The following is a 24,331-nucleotide window of genomic DNA, read 5'->3' on the forward strand; positions in this document are numbered from 1 at the left end:
TAGGATATGTAGGTTAAAAAAATCACACACTGCTTATCCACCTTAACATCAAGTGCAACACCCTTACTTTACAGACTGGATCACTGGCTGAATAAAAAAACTTTCAATGGTCATGCTTCTTTTCAGAAACTTGTCCTTGGAATATACAGTATGACTCACTACAATTATGATCCTTCCAAAAAAAAAGTCTTGTTCTTGCCACAGAAAGGTCAAACCAGCAGACAACATTCCATTTCTGTTGGAAGTAATATTTATTTGTCTCCAAGTGAATGTGTCTGAGAACTCATTCTTCATGGCCTTTAGAACAGCAATAATTTCCACAGGAATGACGACTACCATTTTTCCAGATATGTGAGGAGGGACATAACCATGGAGAGTGAGTTGCAGAAGTTCAAATGCTTACGTTAAAAAGTTGTTACAGTCTGCATGCAGATAAAATCCCCAGGCCTTAATCAGCCTACTACTCTGAAACAAGAAGAGGAATGAGGCCTCTTCCTTCCTCGTTTCCAGTTAGGTACAATTCTAGTCAGCTTCTACACGTCAGTGTATTGGAAAATAGCTTGAATATAAAACAGCAAATTGAGCAATACCCATAGAAAAGAGAACACACAGAAGCCCTGAGGTAGCAGCACAAGAGAAAAAAGGAAAAGAGAGGGGGCTGACAAGAGAAGCACAGTCATAAAAAAACAGCAGAGATAACAAAAAACTGAATCATGAGCATAGCAGACTGTTCTGATAGGAGAGTGGCTGCTTTATCCTGAACAATGTTCCCATTATGTGCAGAACATGATTGGGCAAATCATGAGACACTGTCTTAAGATCTGACTTCGCATGTATCTTTATAATAAATCCACATCACCCAAAATAACCTCAGCATTTCTCTATTCCTCGCAATCTGGACAGGAAACAGTGTTTTCCTGGCAGGAAGTTGCACAGTAACACCTAACATAATACTTCCCACGGCCCAATGTCTCTTCTAGGACACTCCACAAAAGAAGTGATAGATATACTGATAAATGAAATGCTCCTAACAAAGATCTTATAGAGTCATAATTTCCTCTACTTTAAATTAATAAAACTAAATTGTAAAATCCTCAAGAACAATGACTATTTCTTCTACCACTATATCTCATCACAGTGCCTACTAATAAGAATATAAGCAATATTTAAACAGCAGCAGTAACTAACCTCTACTGGGTGGTCATGAGATTCCAGACAATATAGTGAGCATTTTACATATATTAGTTCACTGAAGCCTCTCAACAACCCTATGAGGTAGATAATGGTATTATCTCTTTTAAAATAAACAGAAACACAGAAGATTAAAAAAAAAAACTCTTCAAGATCTTATACCCAAAAAAGCAAAGGAACTTGAGCAAAGGATAAAATGCAACACATGAGAAAAGAGGGAGGTACATGGACAAAAAGATCCAGGAGGGGTAAACAGGGAGAAGAGAAACAGCTAGAATGTGGAGTAAGAGTCAACAAGGAATTTGTTTTCCTAGAGGAGACAAGTAGAGGGGCAAAGATGTGGGCACTAACTTAAATGAAATACTGAGGGAAAAAAAACATTTAAAGGCGATTTTTAGGAAGTCCTACTGGATACTGTGTAATGGAACACACTGCGCCCTCAAAGAAGCCTTTAGTGTAAGTTTACATTACTCAGCAATGATTTTAAGTTTGAATTCTTGAGTTTTTCCAAGGGCAAGTAAGTACTAAGATTGGCTAATGGGCATAAGGAAGCAGCTCAAGAGGGCTCATATGCAAAGGCCTGGCCCAGTGTCAAGGATAGCATGTTGCACAAAAAAGTCAAGCCTCAAAACAGTATAATTACATCTTTAAATCTTAGGTGGTACAAATAGTAATTCTGGTTTAACAACATGAAAAAGTGGCTTAGGATGAGAACTCTGTTACATAATGCAAAGTGATACAAATTAAGGGTGACAGACTTGCCTCAGAAATCCTGGAGTTTAATGCCAGGCCTGCCACAGATGTGACCCCAAACAAGTTCCCTAGTCTCACTGAGTCTTCGTTTCTTCCATTATGAAATTGGAAAAGTAAAATCTACCTTGCCAAATTTATAGGGACTGTGCTAAAGATCACAACAGCCAAGCTACATGAAAGTACTTCATAAGTTCCACACCACTTGCCTAGTATAAGGTATGCAACACTGCCAATATTATTAAAATCAGTGGTTCTCTACTTAGGCAATTCTCCTTCCCAGAGGACATTTGGCAATGCCTGGAGATATTTTGGTTGTCATAACTGGGGGCTTGCTACTTAAACCTACTGGGTGAATTTTTGCATTTTTGTAAAAGCTTCGTCTTTGTACAAAGCTCAGATAATAATTACATAAATCCAGAATAACGCTCAAAAAATTTATTCCATTTGTATGTTCAGCATTTTAGTGCTATGTTCTACATGGTAAAATAGTTTTAAACCATTTGTATCTTTGAATTATTCAGTAGCTTGTAAAATTACAAATTAAAAACGGTAAAACACTTTGAACACTATTTCTCTGAAGTTACACAGTACTTATAATACAGGATTAAATCCATGAAAAAAAAAATCTAAAGATAATCTAATCAAATAATGTCTTTTTAGCTATGCTTTGATGCTCCAGATTAATTTATATATTCCTTGATATCATCTTAAGAATTTTTAAAATGCTTTTTATTCCTAATTACATACTTAAAAGATAAAAAGAAACATACTTCAGAGTCTTCCCTCTATGCCCTTTTAAAAAGCACCAAAGTCATTAAAGGCCAAAGAAAACTAATTTTTATAGCCATTGTTTAAAACTCTATAAAGCCATTAAAGTTTATCTGTCACCATAATCCCCAGCCATTGACATTATTGCATAAGGCACATTTTTCAAAACTTACTACTGTAGAATCATACTTAAATATGACATTGAAAGAAACTTTTAAAAATAAAAGTTTTATTAAAATCTTAGATATTTCATTTGAGTAATTTCTTTGTGTTTAGAAAATAAAAACAGACACCTATCTGCTAAACCTCACCACTCAGTGATGTTCCACATAACTAAAAATAATGCAATAAGAAAATCCATTTTTATATCTTCTAAGCTTTCTAATTGACACAAAGCATACAGAAGTTCAAAGAAAATGCCTTAGAATTAGTGTGCTTCTGCAGGAGAGAGAAGAGTTATATTCTAGCATACAGGAGCAGAACATCCTTGACCTCATCTTTTCACATTATTTTTGGAGCTCTTCTAAGTTCTTAATTACATTGTTGCTAAATTTGCTGCCTTATTAAGCTTTTCTAGAATTAGCACTTTAATTTGCTACCTAACTTATCTTCAAAGCTGAGTATTCTCATTTTTCTTGCTTGTCTACAACCATGAAAAGAACTTGAAAATAAATGACACAGCAGTAACTGGAGTAAAAGTAAAAAATCATCCTCAAATAGGAGAATTTTCTATATCTACCAAGTGTTTAACACATACATGATGATATCAAATATGTTTGCAAACATATTTCCCAGAAAGGAACCAAATGCACAAATTTGCTTTATTTTCATAAGATCAGCGATTTCTATATTACAAAATGATAAAACACAATGTAACAGATGCCTTTTTAAACCCCTCATATTTTCCTGTTAGTATGAAAAAAGTATCTTATCAAAAAAATGAATATACTCCCAATTTCAATCAGTTTCTATTTGCTCCCTTGCAGTTTTTCAGTGTTCATTCACCTTATATTATTAATTTTCATAAGAAAGCATATAAGACTAACATGGGTAAATCCAACTAGAACTAATATTTAAACAATTCTAGCTATTTAAGAAACATTTTTAGGATTTATTATAACTCCATTCAGTTTTTTTCTTCTTTATTTTTAAGCTAATGTGTAACTGCAGGCAATGAAAGAACACTACTTCTATATACTTGTTTTTAAGATGCTTTTATGCAGCCATTCTAATTCATTTTCCAACCCTATTTCTTAAAAATATGCAATTATCATTTTCCATTAATAAAGATTTCCAAACATTTAAGAATGTGTTTAAAAATCAAAGACCCAGTAAGTCTGAATGTTTTTTTTCTTTAAAACTAGATGCCAACAAGTAGAGGCCAAAAGTAGAGCAACTCATTGTGAATGTGCTAGCTTTCAAAAGCTTGTTTGCAGGTCACTTAATCGGAACTTGGAATACAGCCTCCCACTGAGACAATGTTATAAATGCTGCTCCTTTTCCCAGGCCTTCCCACAAAAGCTCAAGTAGTTTTAAAAGAAAATTAACATTAGATACTTTAAAACAAACAAAACAGATGCTCATATGAAAGAAGTAAAACATATCTCCCAATCTTGTCCCTACCTCTAGTCCCCATATTTGTATCCAAGCTTTCTGGTACCTACAAATAAGTCTCCTTAGAGGAAAGCCGTCAATTATTTGGTTTCCAGGTCACTTGAAACCTGCATTCTCCACTATTGCAAGCCACCCTACTCCCTCAAAAATAACTGCTCTTGAATCTATATGATGAAGCCAGCATTTGTAACACTGTATTTATTATTTGTGAATGTCCTGGTTGTAATTTAGTGTTCCAGAAACACATCTTCAGCCCTGAAATGACAGTGTTTTGAGCGTGTATGCGCCTACGCTTGCCAAGCTCTGTTCTAGGTACTGGGAGTGAGCTGATAAACTTTGTGGGGACAACTCACAAGTAACAAAATGGAAGGATGACAAATGGCAAGGACACCTATGAAAGTCTTGGGGGGTGGGGAGTGACCTAGCCAGGGTGGTCACAGTGGAGAGGTTTGAGCTGAGATTCTGGCATTAACAAAACCAAGGAGAGAGGAAAGAAAACACCCAGCCAGAAAGGATTTCTCTGGAAGCAGACAGAACCCAACAAGTTCAAGGAAGCCAAGTGGCTCAAGCAGAAGGAAAAGGGGCAGAAGTGAAGAAGGCAGACTGTGCAGAACCGTACAGGATATAATACAGAGCTTTTGTCCTTATCCTAGTATCAAAGGAAAATACTGAGTATATAAGCAGGTAGGTGGCATGTCCAGATTTGGGTTTAGAAAATAATCATTATCAACTCCATTATACACATGAAGAAACTGAAACTACAGAAATTATGTGACCCAACCTATATTCACAGGGGAGTTTGTGACCCAGCTGGCATTCAAACAAGGTCTGTCCAACTCCAAAGCCTATACTCTTCCCCCTCTCTACACAGCCTCCCAGAAGCTGAGAAGCAGAAACACATGCTGCAGCAGCTTATGGGGTGAAAACTAAAACTCGCAAACCATTCTCTCTCCTCCCTTTCCTCCCATCACCTTTGTGGCCCAAATCCTGAACCACCTGGTGGAAGAAAAGAATTTCTCCATCCTCTCTCCTCTCAGTCCCCTCCACCACCTGCCCAGTCCCATCACATCACCCCACCACTGTGCCTTGGAAGAGGTAAGGGCCAGAACCAGGCTAGGAGGAGCTGCAGCAGGTGTGAAGGGTGAGGCAGAGCTCGGTTCAGACCACCATGGAGGCCAAGACTACAGGCATGAAGGAGAAAGGTAAAAGGCAGAGCCAAATTAAATCAACTTTTAGACACGCTTACCAAATTTCTATACTGATAGACTCTGTAATGGGACAATCTGAGCAACAAATCACAGTGAGGAACCTGGTGTCTCTTCAGTCACAAAGCACGTGTCCTTGGAGGAGTTACTCTACCTGCTACTTCACCCGCTTCTGTCCCACCACCCAGTGAGGCAGCACCACCTTTGACTCCCCTTCCTCTTCTAATTCCCAGATGTACACATGATCCAGAGTTCCAAAGAAAACCTGTCCAAATAACTCGTAAGTAATTTAATAAAACATATAATTGCAGATTGGACTATTTTACTGTTAACTCACTGGTATGTACCAGTAAAATCAGAACATGATTCTTTACTGCACCAAATTCTGAAATCTTATGTGGCTAAGTAATACAATTTCTCTTCTTATGTACCTTCTCTCCCCAGCTAAACTGTATCGCACAGACTAGATATTTCCAAGAATGCCCCAACAGAATTAATTTTTTTCTTTTGATATGTATTTAATTCTTTGATTTTTAAAAATTCCTTAGCATTCCCTAGAAACATTCACATTAAACAAGGGGAAAAGCAGCCTGAAAATGTGCCTAGTAAAAGAGATGACAGCCCACATTCAAACAGAAATTCAGATCTGGCTCTTAAATTAGAACATAATGTAAAAACAGTCAGTCTTTCAAATGAGGTGCTCTTTCAGAAAGCATTTTAACTCCTACCTCACTTCTCTAACAGTTTTAGATTCTGTAGTTGACTCTCAGCCACATACAAGGGCTTCTTAGTGTGGGCCAATGGCTGGTCCCATTTCCTATTTTTCAGACCACATTAATTTTTCAAACTTTTAATATATTTATACCAAGTCATGCAATATTAAGTTGGTATGACAATGAGAAATTTTTAAAGAAACTATGTTGTAATAATCACTATCATAAGTAGGACTAAGCCGCAAGAAATCCCAGTTTACTTTCCCAGCAGAGATTTCAGAATCATTTTTCTACCTGGTCACTGCTCTCTGCTACTGGAAGCTTCCTTCATTATGGTGAACAAACACTTAGCAAGGACCTTGATGTGCCATCTGGCAACTCTTTTTCAAATGGCTTTTTTGCAAAATTATTGTTTAGATATGATTGTTCAAATAATATTTTTCACAATTATTGCTTAAATTATATTCTATTATTTAAATAGGATTATTTCCTGTATGGCCAACTAAAATGCCACCAACCACCCTTAAAAACTAAGGGCAAATGTGCTTATGAGCATTTAGTGTACCTTAAATATAATTTAGAATAAAACTTTGTAGTAAAAATAGATTTTGAAAAAAACAGCACCTCTTTGTTGGTGATGGGAATGGATAGGAAATAGTTGGGTAGATAATCTTTTTGCCTCTTTTTCCTCTTCTTTATTTGATCTTTACAGATCCGTTCTTTTTCTTTACTTCTCTCCAAATTTATTCGAGGTACATCAATGACTAGAAGAAAGAAGTCAAACAACAATATGTCTAATGCATTTAAATAAAGATAATTTACTCAGAAAAAAAAAGCAATATCTGTAGCAATCATTCATAATTGTCATTTTCAAATGTAAAGCAGGAGCTGGGGAAGTCTTTTGTAAAGGACCTCATAGTTAAAATTTTAGGTTTTGCAGATCACATGGTCTCAGACAAAAGTACCCAACTCTATCATAGACAAAACATAGGTGAATAGGTATAGCTGTGTTCCAATAAAACATTATTTACAAAGCACCCAGTTAGCCAGATTTGGCCAATGGGCCATAGTACACTAACCTCTGATCTAAAGCATGACTAACTAACAACCATCCTGTCCCCCATGATGTATTTTTTTTTTCTTTTTTTTTTTATTGAAGGGTAGTTGACAACAGTATTGCATTACATTAGTTTCAGGTGTACAACACAGTGATTCAACATTTATATACATGATAATTCTAGGTACCAGCTATCACCATACCAAGTTGTTACAATATTTTGACTATATTCCTTATGCTATACATTACACCCATGATGTAATTTTAATGATACTAGGAAAGGTCATTTTTTCATCCCATCTTGTGCATATATAAATATACTTAATAACTTCTACAACATAACCCTTTGCAGCAATGCCACTCAAAGTCTGGTGTGTCGTCAATGTCAAACTACAAAATATTAGCTGCAAAAATTAAAAGAAATGCTTCCGAAATTTTCATAGCAATTAGGCAAAGTAATTGTCTAGTGAATTTTGGTTTCTATTTTGTCGGGTTTTCTTCATCATTTTTTCTGATATTTCATTTCTTACTGTATTTTATAAAAGCATCACTTGGCAACAAATAGAAAATTTTAGAAAACAACACTGGTCCTTGACCATAGATAATTTGAGAAGCACTTAGCATGCTGCTTTTTAAAGTCATCTTCAAAAGACTTATTTACACCACCTAATAATTCCAATTATGAAGCTAAATCCCCAGAAACAATTACAAATCATTGTGAAACACTACTGTCTCCTTTTTGACTGATTCTATCATGGGCCTCCATATGCATGCAGAACTACCATTAATTGAGTTTTCAAGCTGTGCCTTCCTGAACAGTAACTTACTGTGCAAAATAGAGTGCCTCACAGACCTCATAAAAATTCAAATATATTTTCTGAGGTATGATTTTGGATAGGAGTATGAAGGAGGAACCATCTACATTGCATTCAATCCTCTAAGGTTTATTTCACCTAGGGAGTCAAGGGTCCTTGGTGACCACCTGCCCACAATGCCTTAAGAAGGACTGTGGGAAAAGTCTGAGTTCAACCAATAGCACAATGTCTGTGTGCACAGGCAAGCCTCTTGTAACAAAACTCCTTATTTTACATATGATGAAACAGAAGAGCAGAAAATTTTTTTTAATATTTTAAGACTCACAAAGTCTTTTAAGTCTCTCCTTCCAGTGTACTTCCTACTAGATCAAACTTCTTCTCTATTGAAATTCTGCATAAGTAGTTACTATCAGACACAAAACCAAACAGCCTAAGTAATTGTTTTTCTGTTGTACTTCAAAATATCAATAATAAACAATTTTCAAATAAATGTCACAAATAATACTTTAATGTTAACTTCTAGGAAATACAGTAGAGCATGTTCAAAATTTAAAAACAAAGGGTGTCGGGAGCCAGTCTGAACCGCCAGCCTGATGACACAGTCCAGGCAGTCAGATGGCAGGGACTGCACAGTGGCCTTCCCAGAGGAGCAACCCTGATATCCCTCCTGCTGAAAATGTCCCTCCTAATAAATTTGCTTATTTTGGTTTCAATTCAAGTTGCCCCTTTAGGAAGAGGCCATATCCAATTCTCCCTGACAATTTTAGGTACTGGCCCTAAAGGAAATTGGAAAAAATCATTACTGCCCTTGTGACTACCCCCGATGATGAGAAAGTGAGACCCCATGAGCACTGGACCCAAGTTTATGGGAAAAAAGATATGGAAAGTTTGCCTGGGTCAAGGTCCCTTCTCCCACCCCTACATGGCCTCCAAATAACATATTCGATAATTAATGGTGACAGGTGGGTACAGAGAACAAATGATATTCTGTGGCTAGCCAGCCAGAGAACAGCCTGGCAAACTATAAAAGAAATGAGAACAGGGCATTACCTAACTCCAGATGAGAAAAATCTCCATCATAAGTCTTACTGAAAATGGGTCCGAGGCACAGTCCATAAAATTTGTCCCTGCCTGCCAAAAAGTCATCGTGTCCTTTTAGAGAGAGCCTCTTTCTTTCCTACTGGAGATGAGGAATGGGAGTACAGCTATGAAAGAATGAGGGCCCTACATAAAAACAATAAAATAGTGAGCTTTAAATGGTCATCTGTAAAGAAACCAAGAGTCTGGCACCTACCTAACCTTTATAAGATTTTCTGGCCACAATAACTAAGACCAAATCTTACTTAGAAACAAGTTAACTGCCAAGATCTGCCAACTGAGTTAATCTCATTTTCCAAACTCATGTAACCGTGCTATGTGTCAATTAAATGATTAATATCTGTACTTTACTTTATGTAATCAAAGAGTATATAATCAAACTGTTACTTTGCATTAAAGGCCAGGCTCAGCCTTTGCTAGTGTCTGTGTCCTCATTCATTCAGTCGCTGATGCCGTTCACCCTTCAGGGACTCCTGGACTCGCTGGAGCTGGACTCCAGCAAAAGGGTTTGTGGAAATAGACATGCTTTCTTTCTAGGACTAACATATATTTGTGAGACCAAGAAGATAGGGAGGAATTAAGAGCCAGATGACCTAACTGTATTGTTCAGTTAAGACAAAATTACCTGGCGTGTCTATTCATCCATTTTACTACTACATATCTCATGATATGCCTAATGATTAATGTGATTAAAATGATGCCATTTCACACACACCGAGCACATATTTAAAATTTAAATTATTAGCTTCTATTACTATCTCCTGATACAAACTAAGCACTCTTACTATTATAATTATTTTATATCACCCAAAGCTAAACATAATTAGGGAGATAAATCTGTATCTGCTAAGATTACTTAGGGGATCCCAAAAACAGATGATTTGTAAACAAACAGTGATCCACTGCTTTTCATTATCCAGACCACTTTGTACCCTCTATGAATATAGAAAATGAAGACCTGTCAGGTTTTTTTTTAGTTAAATATTGAAAAAAATTCAAAAGCAAAACACCCATTTTTTAAGTAAAATTACAAACCAGTTCTAAGTAAGCTCCCAGCATCCTTTCCCTTATATGCCATCGTCCCAATCAGGACAGAGGACTAACCAGGCAGCACAGGAAGCTGGAATAGTAAGTACCTGTAGGTTATCAATCTATGCCGAGGTAGAAAAAGGAATCTACAAAAGGAAAAGGGGAGGAGGAAGGGCTGCTGACAAGGCAACTAGCAGTGTCTGTTTCAATTCCTTCAGAGGCAGCACTTTATAGCAAAAAGGGCACTGACCCAAAGATTAGTCTTCCAACAAGCATCTTTCCACCAAGCTACTTCATTTATCTCAGAATTTTAAAAGCTGGCCATTTCTTAAAGAAATAACTGATTGTATGTTGGAGGCATAGAATACACTAGAGTAACCTAGAAATTCAGACTCCTAATTCCATGTGAGACGGTCTCTAGGGTCAATTTGAAAGTCCCCCTACTGGCCAAAGGTGGGACAATTTGAGCATCAAGTAACTTTAATGGTGTGAGGTACACTAAGTATGTTTTGATCCATTACTTCATAATAATACTCAAAAGAAAAGTTAAAATAAAAAACTCATAGGTCACCTTTGGAGGAGTCTAAAGAACCATTATTCTAAAAATCTGATGATAACAAAGGAAAAAAGTCAAGCATGTAACCTGTTTCCTTATAATCAAATAGTTATATGGGAAATAAATTAAAGTTCTTTATAGAAATTTTCAGCTAATAAATGCAAAGGATGGTGTTAGAGTATCACCATTTTGAAACCCTTAACAGACTAATGGATCAACCCAAAGAACACCAATGGATTATCCAACAGATGGAAAGCTGTTGGAGAACTAACAGGGACAAGATGGGAGGCCACTGATCATTCTTAACATCACAAAAAAGGAAGAAACCAAACACTATATGCCTCCTGATATCACCCAATAGGAAATTCAAAACACTTCTGCAACTTCTTGCCAATATTCCTAAAGTGTATCAAGCCTCCTAATCTCAGCTACCAGTATATTTGAAACATCAAGGACAAAAATTAAATGCTCAGTGGTGTCCAAACTAACAATCCAGCTGCATTTATAACTTTATTTCATCTCAAAATTAACATAGTAGACAGAGAATCCTGAACCTATAGTCTAGTTTTTCTTTTACAATCTGCAAGTATCAACCAGTGGGTTATGGATTCAACTTAGATTATAATTAAAAAAGCACTTTTTAAAAAATTAAAATGGAAAGGAATGCAGTGGGGTGGCATGGAATGGAACATAAGTAATATAGACAGTACATTGCTTATGGTAAATATTAAGTATTGCCTCATGAAATTTGAGTTTTTAGCATACACATGTAGTGGGTAGCAATTCAAAATATATTCCTTACTGTGAACATAAGACAGAATCATTTTTGCTGCATTTTTCTCAATATGAAGAATATTAAGAAGTACAGATTTAGTCACATAGTACTTAAAAGACCCCCAGGCTTTCAGCATTTTAGGTTGCTTTGTATCTTATCAGTTTGAAACTAAATTGTGCTCCTCTCTGTAGCAACTTATTTTTCCAATTTCAAACATGCCACAAATCCATTTTGCAGACATTGAAAGAAGGAAAATTATAATCTCTAAAAGTAGTAGTTACGATATATTGTTAACAACTCTAACAATTATGGTATCATGAGAATGACACAGTGGAAAATCCCAATTCGAAACACAACCACACTTGGTAAAAATAAACAGTTCAGAGTTTTTCTAAATTCTCTTAGTTTTCTCTAATCTTATCAGTAACAAACTTTCCTTTGAATTGGATAATCTAAAATTTTCTTTTGTTAGGCAAAGTTTAAAATTATCTAATGAGAGCTGGGCAAAAAAGGAAAAGAACCCTATGAGAATTTATTGCTATAGTCCAATTTTATTCACCCTTATAAAATGTTTGGATTTTTTTTTTAATTCAGTGAGTTCTGCTGATTTACAGCCAACCTGTTACACACTGAGGCCTATATCTCTTCTCTCTTGTTTGCATATCTTCTTTGTCTTTTATTTGTAAAGTTTATTTGTATGGCCAGACTATCAAAACGCCTTTTTTCCTTACTGAATTTCATATATTTCCAACTTTGAATTCATAATCTAAGTTCTAAAATACAATCTACTATTAATTCTTTTTAGTTAATTTATATAAAAATATAATGAGCAAAATATTCATGTACTATCCTTTTACCAATAAAAAGATTAAAGATCAGTAATCATAGAAATAAAATATGTAAAGCTTTGGCCACATACCCTGGAACTTTCCTGGATTAAACTTTATTCTTTAGCAAAAAAGAAAAAAAAAATAATCAGTTACAGTAGAGCTTGTAAATCCATCTCATAAATTTAATTTATTACACTTGTTAAATTTTCATAATGATTTCAGGAGCCATTTTAACGTGCTCTAATGAATCTGGTCTTGTTCAAAAAGGCTGTAACTCTCCGATCTATGCATTTGTTTTTTTACCTAAAGCACCACATGTCATTTTATATAAATTATCTAATTTTTCCTAAAGTTTCATTTATTCCCTCAAGAAATTACAACAAAATGAATTATGGGATAAATTAAATTAACTACATAGTCTATCTACTATTGTTGGTGGAATGTTTTCACACTTGCTCTTAGCCTAGAGGCTGAGAATGAACTAGATTTTGTTTTGATTTTTTTTGTTGTTGTTAACTTAAGCAGACAAAATCTTTGAAGTAAAAACTCTCAAAACTTCTTAGTTATACGACTTAGAATATCACCTCCTATATTTCATAGAATTATTCCCCCTTATCTGAATAATCTTTGGAAAATTATTAAAACTTTCTTTAAAAAAAGTAATTGTACCCCGGAAGATGACTGGTTAGCCAGAGACGGGTAAGATTCCTCAAGGGAGGAACAACCTAAGACAGGCACAGTCGCAGGGGGGCCATCAGGTGAGAAATTGGGGATCAACAGAGGTGAGGCTTAGAACCTCACGCCCCCTGTTTTGAGAGAAATCTTCTGCATCCGTGGATGTTTTGTTGCCCTTGTCTAGCTTGGATTAATACTTAGTCTACAGGCACACACCTGATCATCTACATTTGCCCTCTTACAGCACTAAACTGTTTTCTACCTTTATCTTGCATGTACCTACCACTCCAGCATTTTATTTAAAAAATAATAATAATAATAAGGGAGAAATGTGGGATTCACATATAAATCAAGTATAAAAATCAAACGAATAATCATAATTGACCTGATTATTTATAGTTCATGATGCGTGATCAAAACCGAAAGTTTCTGTGATGACTGTCCTTGCACTGTTCACCATGTAAGAACTTGTTCACCATGTAAGAACTTGTTCACCATGTAAGAACTTGTTCGTCATACTTCAGAAGATTGGAGACTGTTGAGAATTAGGCTTGGGGTTGATTAATGATTGTGCATTGAGTCCCCTATACATAATTTTATTGTAGTTAACAACCATATGATCAATAAATATGAGAGATGCCCTGTCAAAAAAAAAAAAAAGTAATTGTACACCCTCATTGAGTTTCTGTGAGGATTAAGAAAATTTAAAGCATTTAGAAATGTGCTGGATGCACTCAATAATATTATTATAAAACACTGCTCTCAAGGAGTAAATTTTTAAAAATATTTAAGTTAGCAAATATATTTAGGCATAAAGCATTGGTGAGATTAAAATAAAAATTTACAGAACCTAGTTCTGTGCCACACACTGTCGTAAGGACTGTACATGGTTAAGGAGTTGATCCTTCCAGCAATTCCTATGAGATAACTTATAATTTTTATGTCAGTTCTATATATATAATGAAATTGAACCTAGACACTTGCTCAAAATATACAACAAGGCAATGCAGGAGCAATTTTGAACCTTGACAGTTTGACTCCACAGCACAGTATAACAGTATTAGTAATACCTTAGTGGACGGGATCAAAGAGGAATGAATTTACCCAGCTCTCCACTAACTGAATCAATGAAGCTTATTTTATACCCTTAAGAGCAAGCTTTTAACAACATTTTGAAATTGTAATTGTATTTTTTTCATAAGAATCAAAAATACTCATAAAATTTGAAGATTAGAGAAACAAAAAAATTGCTCATAAACCTATCTTAACACAACTACTATGAATTTTGGTGACAGATCACATAAAGTATTTACACCAACTGTAAACAAACAGCACATACATTTTTCCCCTACACTTTCACTTTGTGTTTTATATAGGAAATGTTCCCTATTATAGTTTTCAGAAATACTATTTTTATAATATATCATTGAATAATATGTAACTTAAAGCACTAGTAGAGCCTATTCAACCACTCTGTAATCTTGGATATTTGGAATTTTTTCCCCGATATTTTTGCTACCTAAAAGACACTGAAACACATATTTATGACTAAAAATTTTCTCAACAAGTAAGACTATGTCCTCATATTAGGACTCCCATGAGTGGCTTTACCCCATGTATAAACATTGCTGGAGATCCTAACGAACTCCATTCTAAAAGGACTATAACAATACATTGTCAAAAGCAATGTAAACATACCATCTGAGTATTATTTTTAAAAGATACTGACAATTTTATGTTAGAATTATATTTTAATGTGCATCCTTTGATACTTACGAAGTTAAGTAACTTTCCATATATTTGTTTACTAACTGAATTTTGTCTTCTACATCCTTTGCCCAACACCAATAACTGTATTTGGTACACAGCAGGTACTCAATAAATAGGTGTTGATTTAATCAATATTATCTATTGGGCTTTTCTATTTTTGTTTTCTTTTTTTAAAAAAACAAGGAAAAAGGTATCAACCCTCTGTATTATTTGGGACAAATATTTGCGTTAAGCCCTTTCATAATAAAATCTGGAATATGTATCACATGCTTCTCTAATCAATTACAGAGAAGATACAGAACATAATTTATCCTCTTTTAAAACTGATTCAGGGTAATCACTTACTATACCAGGCATTGAGATTCAATCTTTAGCTGACATAGCATTTGTCTATGAAAAATTTTTTCAGGTAAAGGTTAAGTTTCAATTGATATTTTAAAATGCTTAAGTGTCAAAAAATTTTTTTAAATATGGCTTAATAATATTAGCTAATAAATAGGTAACAAAATGAGAATTTCCCATTAACTCTAAAATCTTCGATCATTACAAGGTAGAATTCTATGTGAGGTAAAACATGAATGGTAATATCTACATGAGAACTGAATTCCACACTTAGGAAAGACATGACTAAAGAAAAAACCTCAAATATTTTACTTTGAATCTTGATTTAATTTAATTTAAATCTTGATTTGATTTAAATGTGGCATGATAGTTAAGGACTGTGATTCTCTTAAGAGAATAGAGTCAGCCTTCCACAAATCCACACTCTGTAGGAAGCTTACTAAGCTATTAGTATCAACAGAATGACTCCCCATTGCAGACTCCCATTCAGCTTTCAGAGGCAGGACTCACAGCAACCTCAAACATTCTCTGGATGGTTTACTAGGTTTCTGACCAACTGACCAATGACACTCCACCTTGTTAAAAGGAAAGGCCCAACCAGGTCCAGGTCAACAACTCACGAAAGCTGGTTTTCTTCAAGAACATGCCCAACCTACGGGGTTAAAAGGCACAGCTCAGATAGTATTGCTTCCTCAACATTTTTAAAGGATCTTCTTTTGTACATACATTTGGATATTTTATCATTAATATTTATATTTAAAAATTTCTACATTTTTATTCTGTATTTGTCTAATACACAATTCTAATGTTTTATATTTAATTCTAACAATGTTCTAATACATTTCATAGTCTAATGTACAATTCTATTTAAAACAGTCTCTTCTCAAAAATGAAACAAAAAAAATTAAAAGCCCATTTCAGCCAACCAGACCACACAACACCTAATCATGATACTGCACCCACAACAGAGGTTAACAACACAGTTGACAACTGAGCCAAACGTTTGGAGAATAGTTTTCTTAGTGGCAAGGATTCTCCTTCTTGCAGAAGTCTTCTTGTTAGCACTACTTTCCTCATTGCTCTGCCAGGATTTCTAGCAGCAAGAATTTCTTGGCAGTTAACTCAAGATCTTCACTGACCAAAAGCAACAAGCTGCACCTTGGGGAGGGTAAGGCTGCTGTCTCCCACGGAGCCAACAGACCAATGAGATTCCCATGTTACTAAATGGGAGGGAAAACCACATTGAGTCCACTCGAGCCACAAACCAATTACCCTGTGTTTGGGACACAAACACCATTACTATATCTTACATTTAAGGGCTGGCAACAAAACTCCCAGTTTTTGTACGTTTCTAGAAAAATCTCACTTCACAATGACTAGTTAATAGCTTGTGGTTGGCAAAGAATTGTAGTGTCTGTTCCTTAGAGTGTAAGTGCATCAGAAAAATGACAGAGAACAAGTTGTCTCCAAATAACTAAGGGATATGTTTCAAAGCTCTAATAAATAGCATTTATATATTATTGTAGATTTTTAATGGCCGTCTTACCCACTACCTCTTTTGATCTGTACAGCAATGCTGTGAGGTAAACAGGAGGGAATAACCACGTTTCAGTTGAAGAAGCCCAGCTCACTCAGTAAACTGTCCCAGGTCACACCAGTAGAAAATGAAATAACCAAAACTTAAAACACACGTTTTATGTTTTGTTATACCACACTGACTGTAAGCTGGAGCTTGAAATTTATTTTCCCACAGAAGTAATATACATGGTGGTTTGGAGACTCAACCCACAAAAATTTTTAACTCACCAAGTCTGAAATATCAAAAAGTGATACAATACTTTAAAGATAAAAATGGACTTCTGGGCTGACCTAAGCCCCTAACTTACACAAATAACATCATTTCTTTGGTAAGAAACACCATATACTGCAGAGAACAGACCCTATTTGTATGAAGGATGAGCCAATCTTCCCAATGCCCATCCTCTGAAAAAGCAGGGAGGCCATTCGGAGCAGACAAGCACTGCAGAGCTGCAGACACATCCCATTCCTTCTTTCTGGGCCCAGTTGACACTGTTTCTCCTCACCAGTGAAACTACAAGAATATAGCAGCTACAAAAACACTATTTGCTCTCTGGGATTCGTGCGGCATCCCACTCTCAATCCCAAGTACAAGCTGTATGTTCACACAAGTTAGCTACATGCAAGCTATACATAAACTGGAAGTACCTACTGCTGGAATGGTGAACACGGTTCACCTCGTTTCAATGTATCTTATGCAGGGAATGATTCAGAGACTGAAACAGGGCTCAGAGGGAAGAAGTGTGGAGAGAGATGCCCATCATGTGCACATAGGCATGACTATTCAGAAAAATTCTTCTGTATTTTATATCCAAATTAGAGTAATGAAATCAGAAAGAAGTGATTATGGGTGAAATAGGTGAAAGGGATAAAGAGGTACACACTACAAATTGTAAAATAAGTTAGTCATAGGAATGGAAGTACAATGTACAGAATATAACCAATAACAATGCGGTATCTTGGTATGGTGATAGGAGGTAACTACACTTACCGTAGCAAGCATCTAGTAATGTATACGATTACTGAGTCAGTATGCTGTACATCTGAAGCCAATATAAACTTAGCAACTTTTCTCCAATAAAAGTAAATAAGTGCATTGACTCCCCTATACAGAATTTTATTGTTGTTAACAACCATTTGATCAATAAATATGAGAGATGCCCTAAAAAAAAAAAAAAAAAAAAAAGTAAATAAGTGATTTCATGTCTTAGATATATTCATTTTATTTACTCAAAAAATAGGGAATTAAGAGGAAATCATGATTAAATCCTTGCTATTCTTGCCTCTCATTTCCAAAGGTTCTTTTTCTTCTGAACAGGTATACTAATTCTTCAGATGAAGGTTTCTCTAGTAGCTGTGAACCCCACAAAAGCTGTCCTTTACAGGCTAGCTGTAAAGGGAAAGATGGGAAACCCGTGCCCTGACTGAGCAAACACCTCTTTGTCCTTCCTTTTCCTCTTGGATGATAGAATGGGAAAAACGGATTAACAAATTACCAGACATTTAATACATGTTTAGTGTACCTCCCTCATTACACCTCCCCAAAATACAAATCAGGTTCACTGTATAAGACAATGAGATAGACAGCAATGTGGTTTCTGAGAAAGGCTGAGCACCAGAATCACACAGGATGTTTTAAAAAGAGATTCTTAAGGTTCTTTGGCCTGAGTATAGCACGGAGAAGACAAGTATTGACTCTATAGCATCTTACTACGTTGATGGACAGTGACTGTAATGGGGGGTGGGGAGACTTGATAATATGGGTGAATGTTGTAACCACAATGTTGCTCATGTGAAGCCTTCATAAGATTGTATACCAATGAGCATAGAAGCCACAGGGCATAAATATGCAAAGAAGTAAAAAGCTAACCTTTTCAAATAATAAGGCTTCTCTCTCTTACCAACTTAACATTTCCCTGTATGGCCCCAGAAGATGACTGGTTAGCCAGAGACGGGTAAGATTCCTCAAGGGAGGAACAACCTAAGACAGGCACAGTCACAGGGGGGCCATCAGGTGAGAAAAAGGGGGATCAACAGAGGTGAGGCTTAGAACCTCACGCCCCCTGTTTTGAGAGAAATCTTCTGCATACGTGGATGTTTTATGGCCCTTGTCTAGCTTGGATTAACACATAGTCTACAGGCACACACCTGATCATCTACATTTGCTCTCTTACAACACTAAACTATGTTTTCTACCTTTATCTTGTATCTACCTACCACTTCAGCATTTTATTAAAAATAATAATAATAAAGAGAGAAATGTGGTATCCACATATAAATCAAGTATAAAAATCAAATGAGTACTCATATTTGAACTGACTGTTTATAGTTCATAATGCATGAGCAAAACCGAAAGCTTCTGTGATGACTGCCCTTGTACTGTTCACCATGTAACTTATTCACTATGTAAGAATTTGTTCTCCATGTAAGAACTTGTTCGTTATGCCTCAGAAGATTAGAGACTGACGAAAATTAGGCTTGGGGTGGATTAATGATTGTGCATTGAGTATTGACCCCCCTATACAGAATTTTATTGTTCTTAACAACCATTTGATCAATAAACATGAGAGATGGCCTCACAAAAATATATATACACACTTCCAATTGTAAAATAAATAAGTAACCGGGATGTAATGTATAGCATAAGGAATATAGTCAAAATATTGTAACAGCTTGGTATGGTGATAGCTGGTACCTAGAATTATCTTGTATATAAATGTTGAATCACTGTTGTACACCTGAAACTAATGTAATACTGTGTGTCAAATACCCTTCAATAAAAAAAAAAAAAGATTGTATACCAATGATACCTTAATTAATTAAATAAATAAAGCTTCTTTGGCCTGACCCAAAGGTAGAAAAGAGTAATATGTACTTTCACATCACTCTACAGAAAATCCTGATGATCAGTTAAGTTCAAGGACAGTTAGTACAAAAGAAAGTTCATACTTTCCTTGATAGTTCATATTTATCCACCAGGCCTCTAATCTCACCAAACCTACAGCAAGTCTTCCAGGACACCCTCTTACCCCACATCCAGGTTAGATGCCCCCATCACATCCTCCTCCCATGTACTCCCACAGCATCCTGTCTGGCATGCATCTTATGGGATTACAGCTGCTCCCAGTGATGCTGCAGGTTTCCTGATGATGTGTTTCATTATTCCCAATATCTGGCAATAGTACTTGGCATTTGTCAGGCATCCAATTAATGTACATCAAAGAAATGACTAACAAATCAGAAATCACAGACATTATAACTAGTTCTTTTCAATTGTATGAATTCAGTTGGTATACTTCTCTGAATCTCACTTTCTCTTTTCAAAAATGAAGACACTAAACTAAATAATTTCTTATAAAGCCTCCAAGATAAAGCTATATCAAATCACGGCCAGGTTTTATGTAAATCCACAAAGAGAGTGGCACAGAGTATGTAGTCAAACATTGGCAGAACACATTGTTTTCCTTATTTTCCTACTCACAATCCAACAAGCAAATCTTGTTTTACTTCAGCAAAGGTAGCCCCAAACATCACATACAGTATTGTTTTTACAACGACATGAAATTCAGATTTAGACTTTTATGGTGGTTCCTTGTCAATCAAGTAAGCACAAGCACTGGTTCTCTCAAGTTTGGGAATGGAGCTCTCAGGGATTGAATCCATCTAATAAGTGCATAATTGATTAAAAGTTTAACAGTTTTCAACACTAGCCTGTTGAGCTTCATGAGGAAAGGAATAACGTCTGTCTTGTCCACTGGTAACCCTCCCAAGGCCTAGCAAAGTGTCTGGCTCACATAACCAGGAAACATTTGTTAGATGATTGGGTACTGCTGACAACAGCAGCAGCTACACAAGAATTAAAAAAGGAGGTTATAAACCATGAAATGTTCTGACGCATTGTTTTCTAAAAGTAGTTTATGAACTACAGACCTATCTGACCCCAAATTTTGTGAGACATGTCCTAATATTATCTGTGATAGTTTTGACAATAGAATATCAACTGATAACTATTAACAACCCAAACTCAAGAATATGGTATTTAAGGTGAAGTAATTTATTACAAATTATACATATATATATATATATAACTAAATTTTACTATTCATTGCTTCTAAATACATATTTAATAAAGTACTTACTTTCACAATCATCTTTAATATCTGTTGTAGCAAATGGCATATCTACCAGAGTCTCCATAGCATTGTCCTCAAATTCTTCTGACATTTCCTTTTCTCTTGACACGTTTTCACACTCATTGGAACTTATTTCTCCTTTAACATATCACAAAAAGAAAAATGTATTATTTAACTTATTTTTGAACTCATTTCCCAAACAACTCTAATGATTTCAATATAAATTAACATGTTAAGAAATATTACAACTTGTATCCAAATACATTGTAAAGCTCTTTAATATATGTATTGTTTATGCTATATTCTGCATTTGTGCAAATGCATTTTATATTAAACGCTTCAATAATTTTCTGAACAGTACTCAAGGTTTGATGAACACTGAGGTAATTAGGAATACTCAAGATCTTTTGTCTATACTAATTCTAAAGTTACATTTTTTTATAACTTTTGAAAACCAACATTTTGTCAACCTTTTCTATGTTTATTTTTAAATAATGTCACATGTCCTCAGCTGTACAAGTTCTGAACTTCTTTTTCAATATAGACTTTTAAATTTTTCTCTCCATTATCACATTAACACTGGAAATTCAGTTAAAATATACATGGCTCTAAATATGCTTTTCTGTAAATTCAACGATTAAAAAGCAAAAGATCTTAGTTTCCCTGACAGCCTTCCCATGGGCATGTACCAATATTAAAGCCACATTTCACATTCGTTTGGTTTGTTTTTTGCTATGCATGGAACAATCATATGTCTGGGGTGGAGGATAAAGGGAAGAGGGTGTCTGTTTAAAATGATAAAGTTAACTGCTCTATTTGTCAGTAGGTGGTCTCCCCAGTACCATTATTTCCCAAGGTTTTATTGACAGACACAAATGTTGTTTGAACTGAGACTGAACAAAACCCTGGGATACTTATAAAATGCTTATCCTATGTATTTACTAAAGACTAATCCTCCATTAAAGATATTAAAGAAGTCATTTATTCCATTCTGTTGTAATCCTCTATATTCAAATATAATACCTAAAAAACACATTTCCATTAAGAATATAACTTAAAACATACAACCTAATAACTATCATGATAGATCACAGTTAACATGTATCAAAAAAAAATCTGAAACTTTATTGCTGTTTGATCAGTCTCTACTATTCACACACACACCTATTTTCTAGATAAAAGCAAACCTTTTTGTTGTTTTTGTATATCAATTAGTCATGTTCAATACAAAAGCCAGAAGAAAAAAAAAAGACAGTACAATCTTAATAATGCTACTATTTATATTATAGCTCAAATTTTATTAAGTATGAATGCCTGGCACACAGGTGTCCAACAAATGTTAGTTTACAATGAGTCTAATCATAAACTCACAACTATGTGAAATACGTAAGAACAAGTATGTTTTCATTCCATTTTACTCTTGCACTGAAAAATACAAATGCTGTTTATACTCAAAGGTTTTAATAGATCAATACATAGCTTGTACCTGTGGCCACATGCAGCTACACATAAAGGACCATCATTTACCACGTGGGTTACCCTTACAAAGTAAGCAAAGAGTATTTGGGCAATTAAATATGCACAAGGCTGAATGAATATTACAACATTGTGAAATAAACCCAATTTTTGCTTTTCTCTATTGTATTCTTAACCTAAAAACTTCCTAAGTTCTAAGGTCCTAACATATGCCATGCTGACTATAATTAATATTGTATTGCATACTTGAAATTTGCTGAGAGTAGATCTTAAGCATTCTCACACACAAAAAAATGTTTTAAGACAGCTAGTGAGGTGATGTATGTGCTAACTTAACAGTTGTAATCATTTCACAATGTATACTTACATGAGATCATCACATACACTTTAAATACACACAATTTTACTTAATAATTGTCTTGCCAATGGGTTTCAGCCCTGGGCAAGTTCACTGTGGATTCCATGTGACCAAAGAAATGACAGTAGAAAGTTCTTAGGGTGAAAGGATTTATATCCAACCTTATTTCCATGGTGGCAGGTCAATCACTAGAATCCTGTCCTCTCAGAGCGAGTCTGCACGCAACAAGCCAGTCTCTGCCTCCGGGCCTCTCTGCCCACACAGCCGTCCTCTGCTCTGCTCTCCTGCAGCCTTGCAGCCATGCAATCATATCAACCACAGCACTGGGCGGGGCTCTTTTTATAGAGTCAATAACGACATACTGCCCACACCCGTGTAGTGAACTAGTCAACCAGGGCCAGGTGAGAATTCTGGCCACAGAACTTTCATTTCATCCACACCAATTCTACCTCAATAAAGCTGGGGAGGTGAGGAGAACCTAGTGACATGAAATTGGCCCATTTATTTAACACTGATATCTTAACTGGAGCTCCGAAGTCCATGTGCCACTAGGAAATATACTGGTTCTTGGCAATATGGGGTGGAATGGGGTGGGCTCTAATAACACATTTTGAAGGCAAGTGGAAGAATTAAGTAGCATGATGAATTTAGTCATTTTTAACAAAAAAAAAGTTCTTGAAGTAGTTTAACTTCTAGTTTATCTTGATCTCAATTAATCAACAACAGTTGGAGAACAAGTGTGTGGGAAGCTGGGGTTCCTATGGCCAGGAGCCTCACTGAACGTAAACCACCTGATGATGTAACTGGCCAGTTGCTAGGCTACCGCTTCCACACCTTTGGGCAATAAGCTACTATTGCACTATATAGAGAGCTCAGCCCAGTGCTCTGGGCGGAGGAAGAGAGGCGACCTACCGCCAGGAGAACAAGCCGGGTAATAAACCCCTTCACCCCAAAGAATGTTTTGCTGTCAATTTCTTTGGTCACATTGAATCCATAGTGAACTTGCCCGGGGCTGAATCCCCCACTGGCAAGACAAAGTGCTATGCAGCTCACTCTGGCTACACCAAAAGGAGAATCACACGCAGTGACACTGGTGGTAACAGTGGCGTTTAGGTATTGAAGCAAGGCAAGCTGGCTGCTATAACAGAAAGGGTTTATGACTAAAAATCAGCAGGCAGATATTCTTGTGCTGACCCAGCCAGCTGTGTGATGCGGGGCAAGTCAGGTGAACTCTCTAGACTCAGGAGTTATCTCATCTCTTAGATGACAAGTTTGTCCTAATTGCAAAATTCTAAATATTAGCCACACATTAGAATCATCTGAGCTTTTTAAAATTACCAACGTCTGGATCCTATCCCCAGGCCAATTAAATCAGAACCTCTGAAGATCAGGGTGACCTCAGCACTTTTTAAATCCTAGGAGGGTGACTCTGATGTGCAATGGAAGTCTGAAAACAACTGCTCCAGAAGATCCCCTTCACTTCTCCTATACCTTGATTCTACACCAGACTAAGAGACTGTGTTAACAGTTAAGAACAATCAACTTAAAAGTAAAAACTGAGATCAGGTGTTTACTATGGGGTAAAAATTGCCTGA

At 35.8% G+C, this 24,331-nt stretch overlaps 1 protein-coding gene across 3 annotated transcripts in view; it reads right to left on the minus strand.

Moving 5' to 3' along the window:
- Positions 1-24,331, minus strand: part of AKAP7 (A-kinase anchoring protein 7) — a 150,564-nt gene that overhangs the window by 115,497 nt on the left and 10,736 nt on the right. For all 3 annotated transcript variants that reach the window (XM_036903787.2, XM_036903788.2, XM_036903789.2), the window contains exons 2-3: positions 20,909-21,040; positions 6,869-7,008 (exon numbers count right to left, since the gene is read on the minus strand). In XM_036903787.2, the coding sequence (XP_036759682.2) occupies positions 6,869-7,008; positions 20,909-21,040 (272 nt within the window). The remainder of the gene's footprint in view (positions 1-6,868; positions 7,009-20,908; positions 21,041-24,331) is intronic.

Source organism: Manis pentadactyla, chromosome 12, assembly GCF_030020395.1.
Source record: "Manis pentadactyla isolate mManPen7 chromosome 12, mManPen7.hap1, whole genome shotgun sequence".
Classification (NCBI taxonomy): Eukaryota; Metazoa; Chordata; class Mammalia; order Pholidota; family Manidae; genus Manis; species Manis pentadactyla.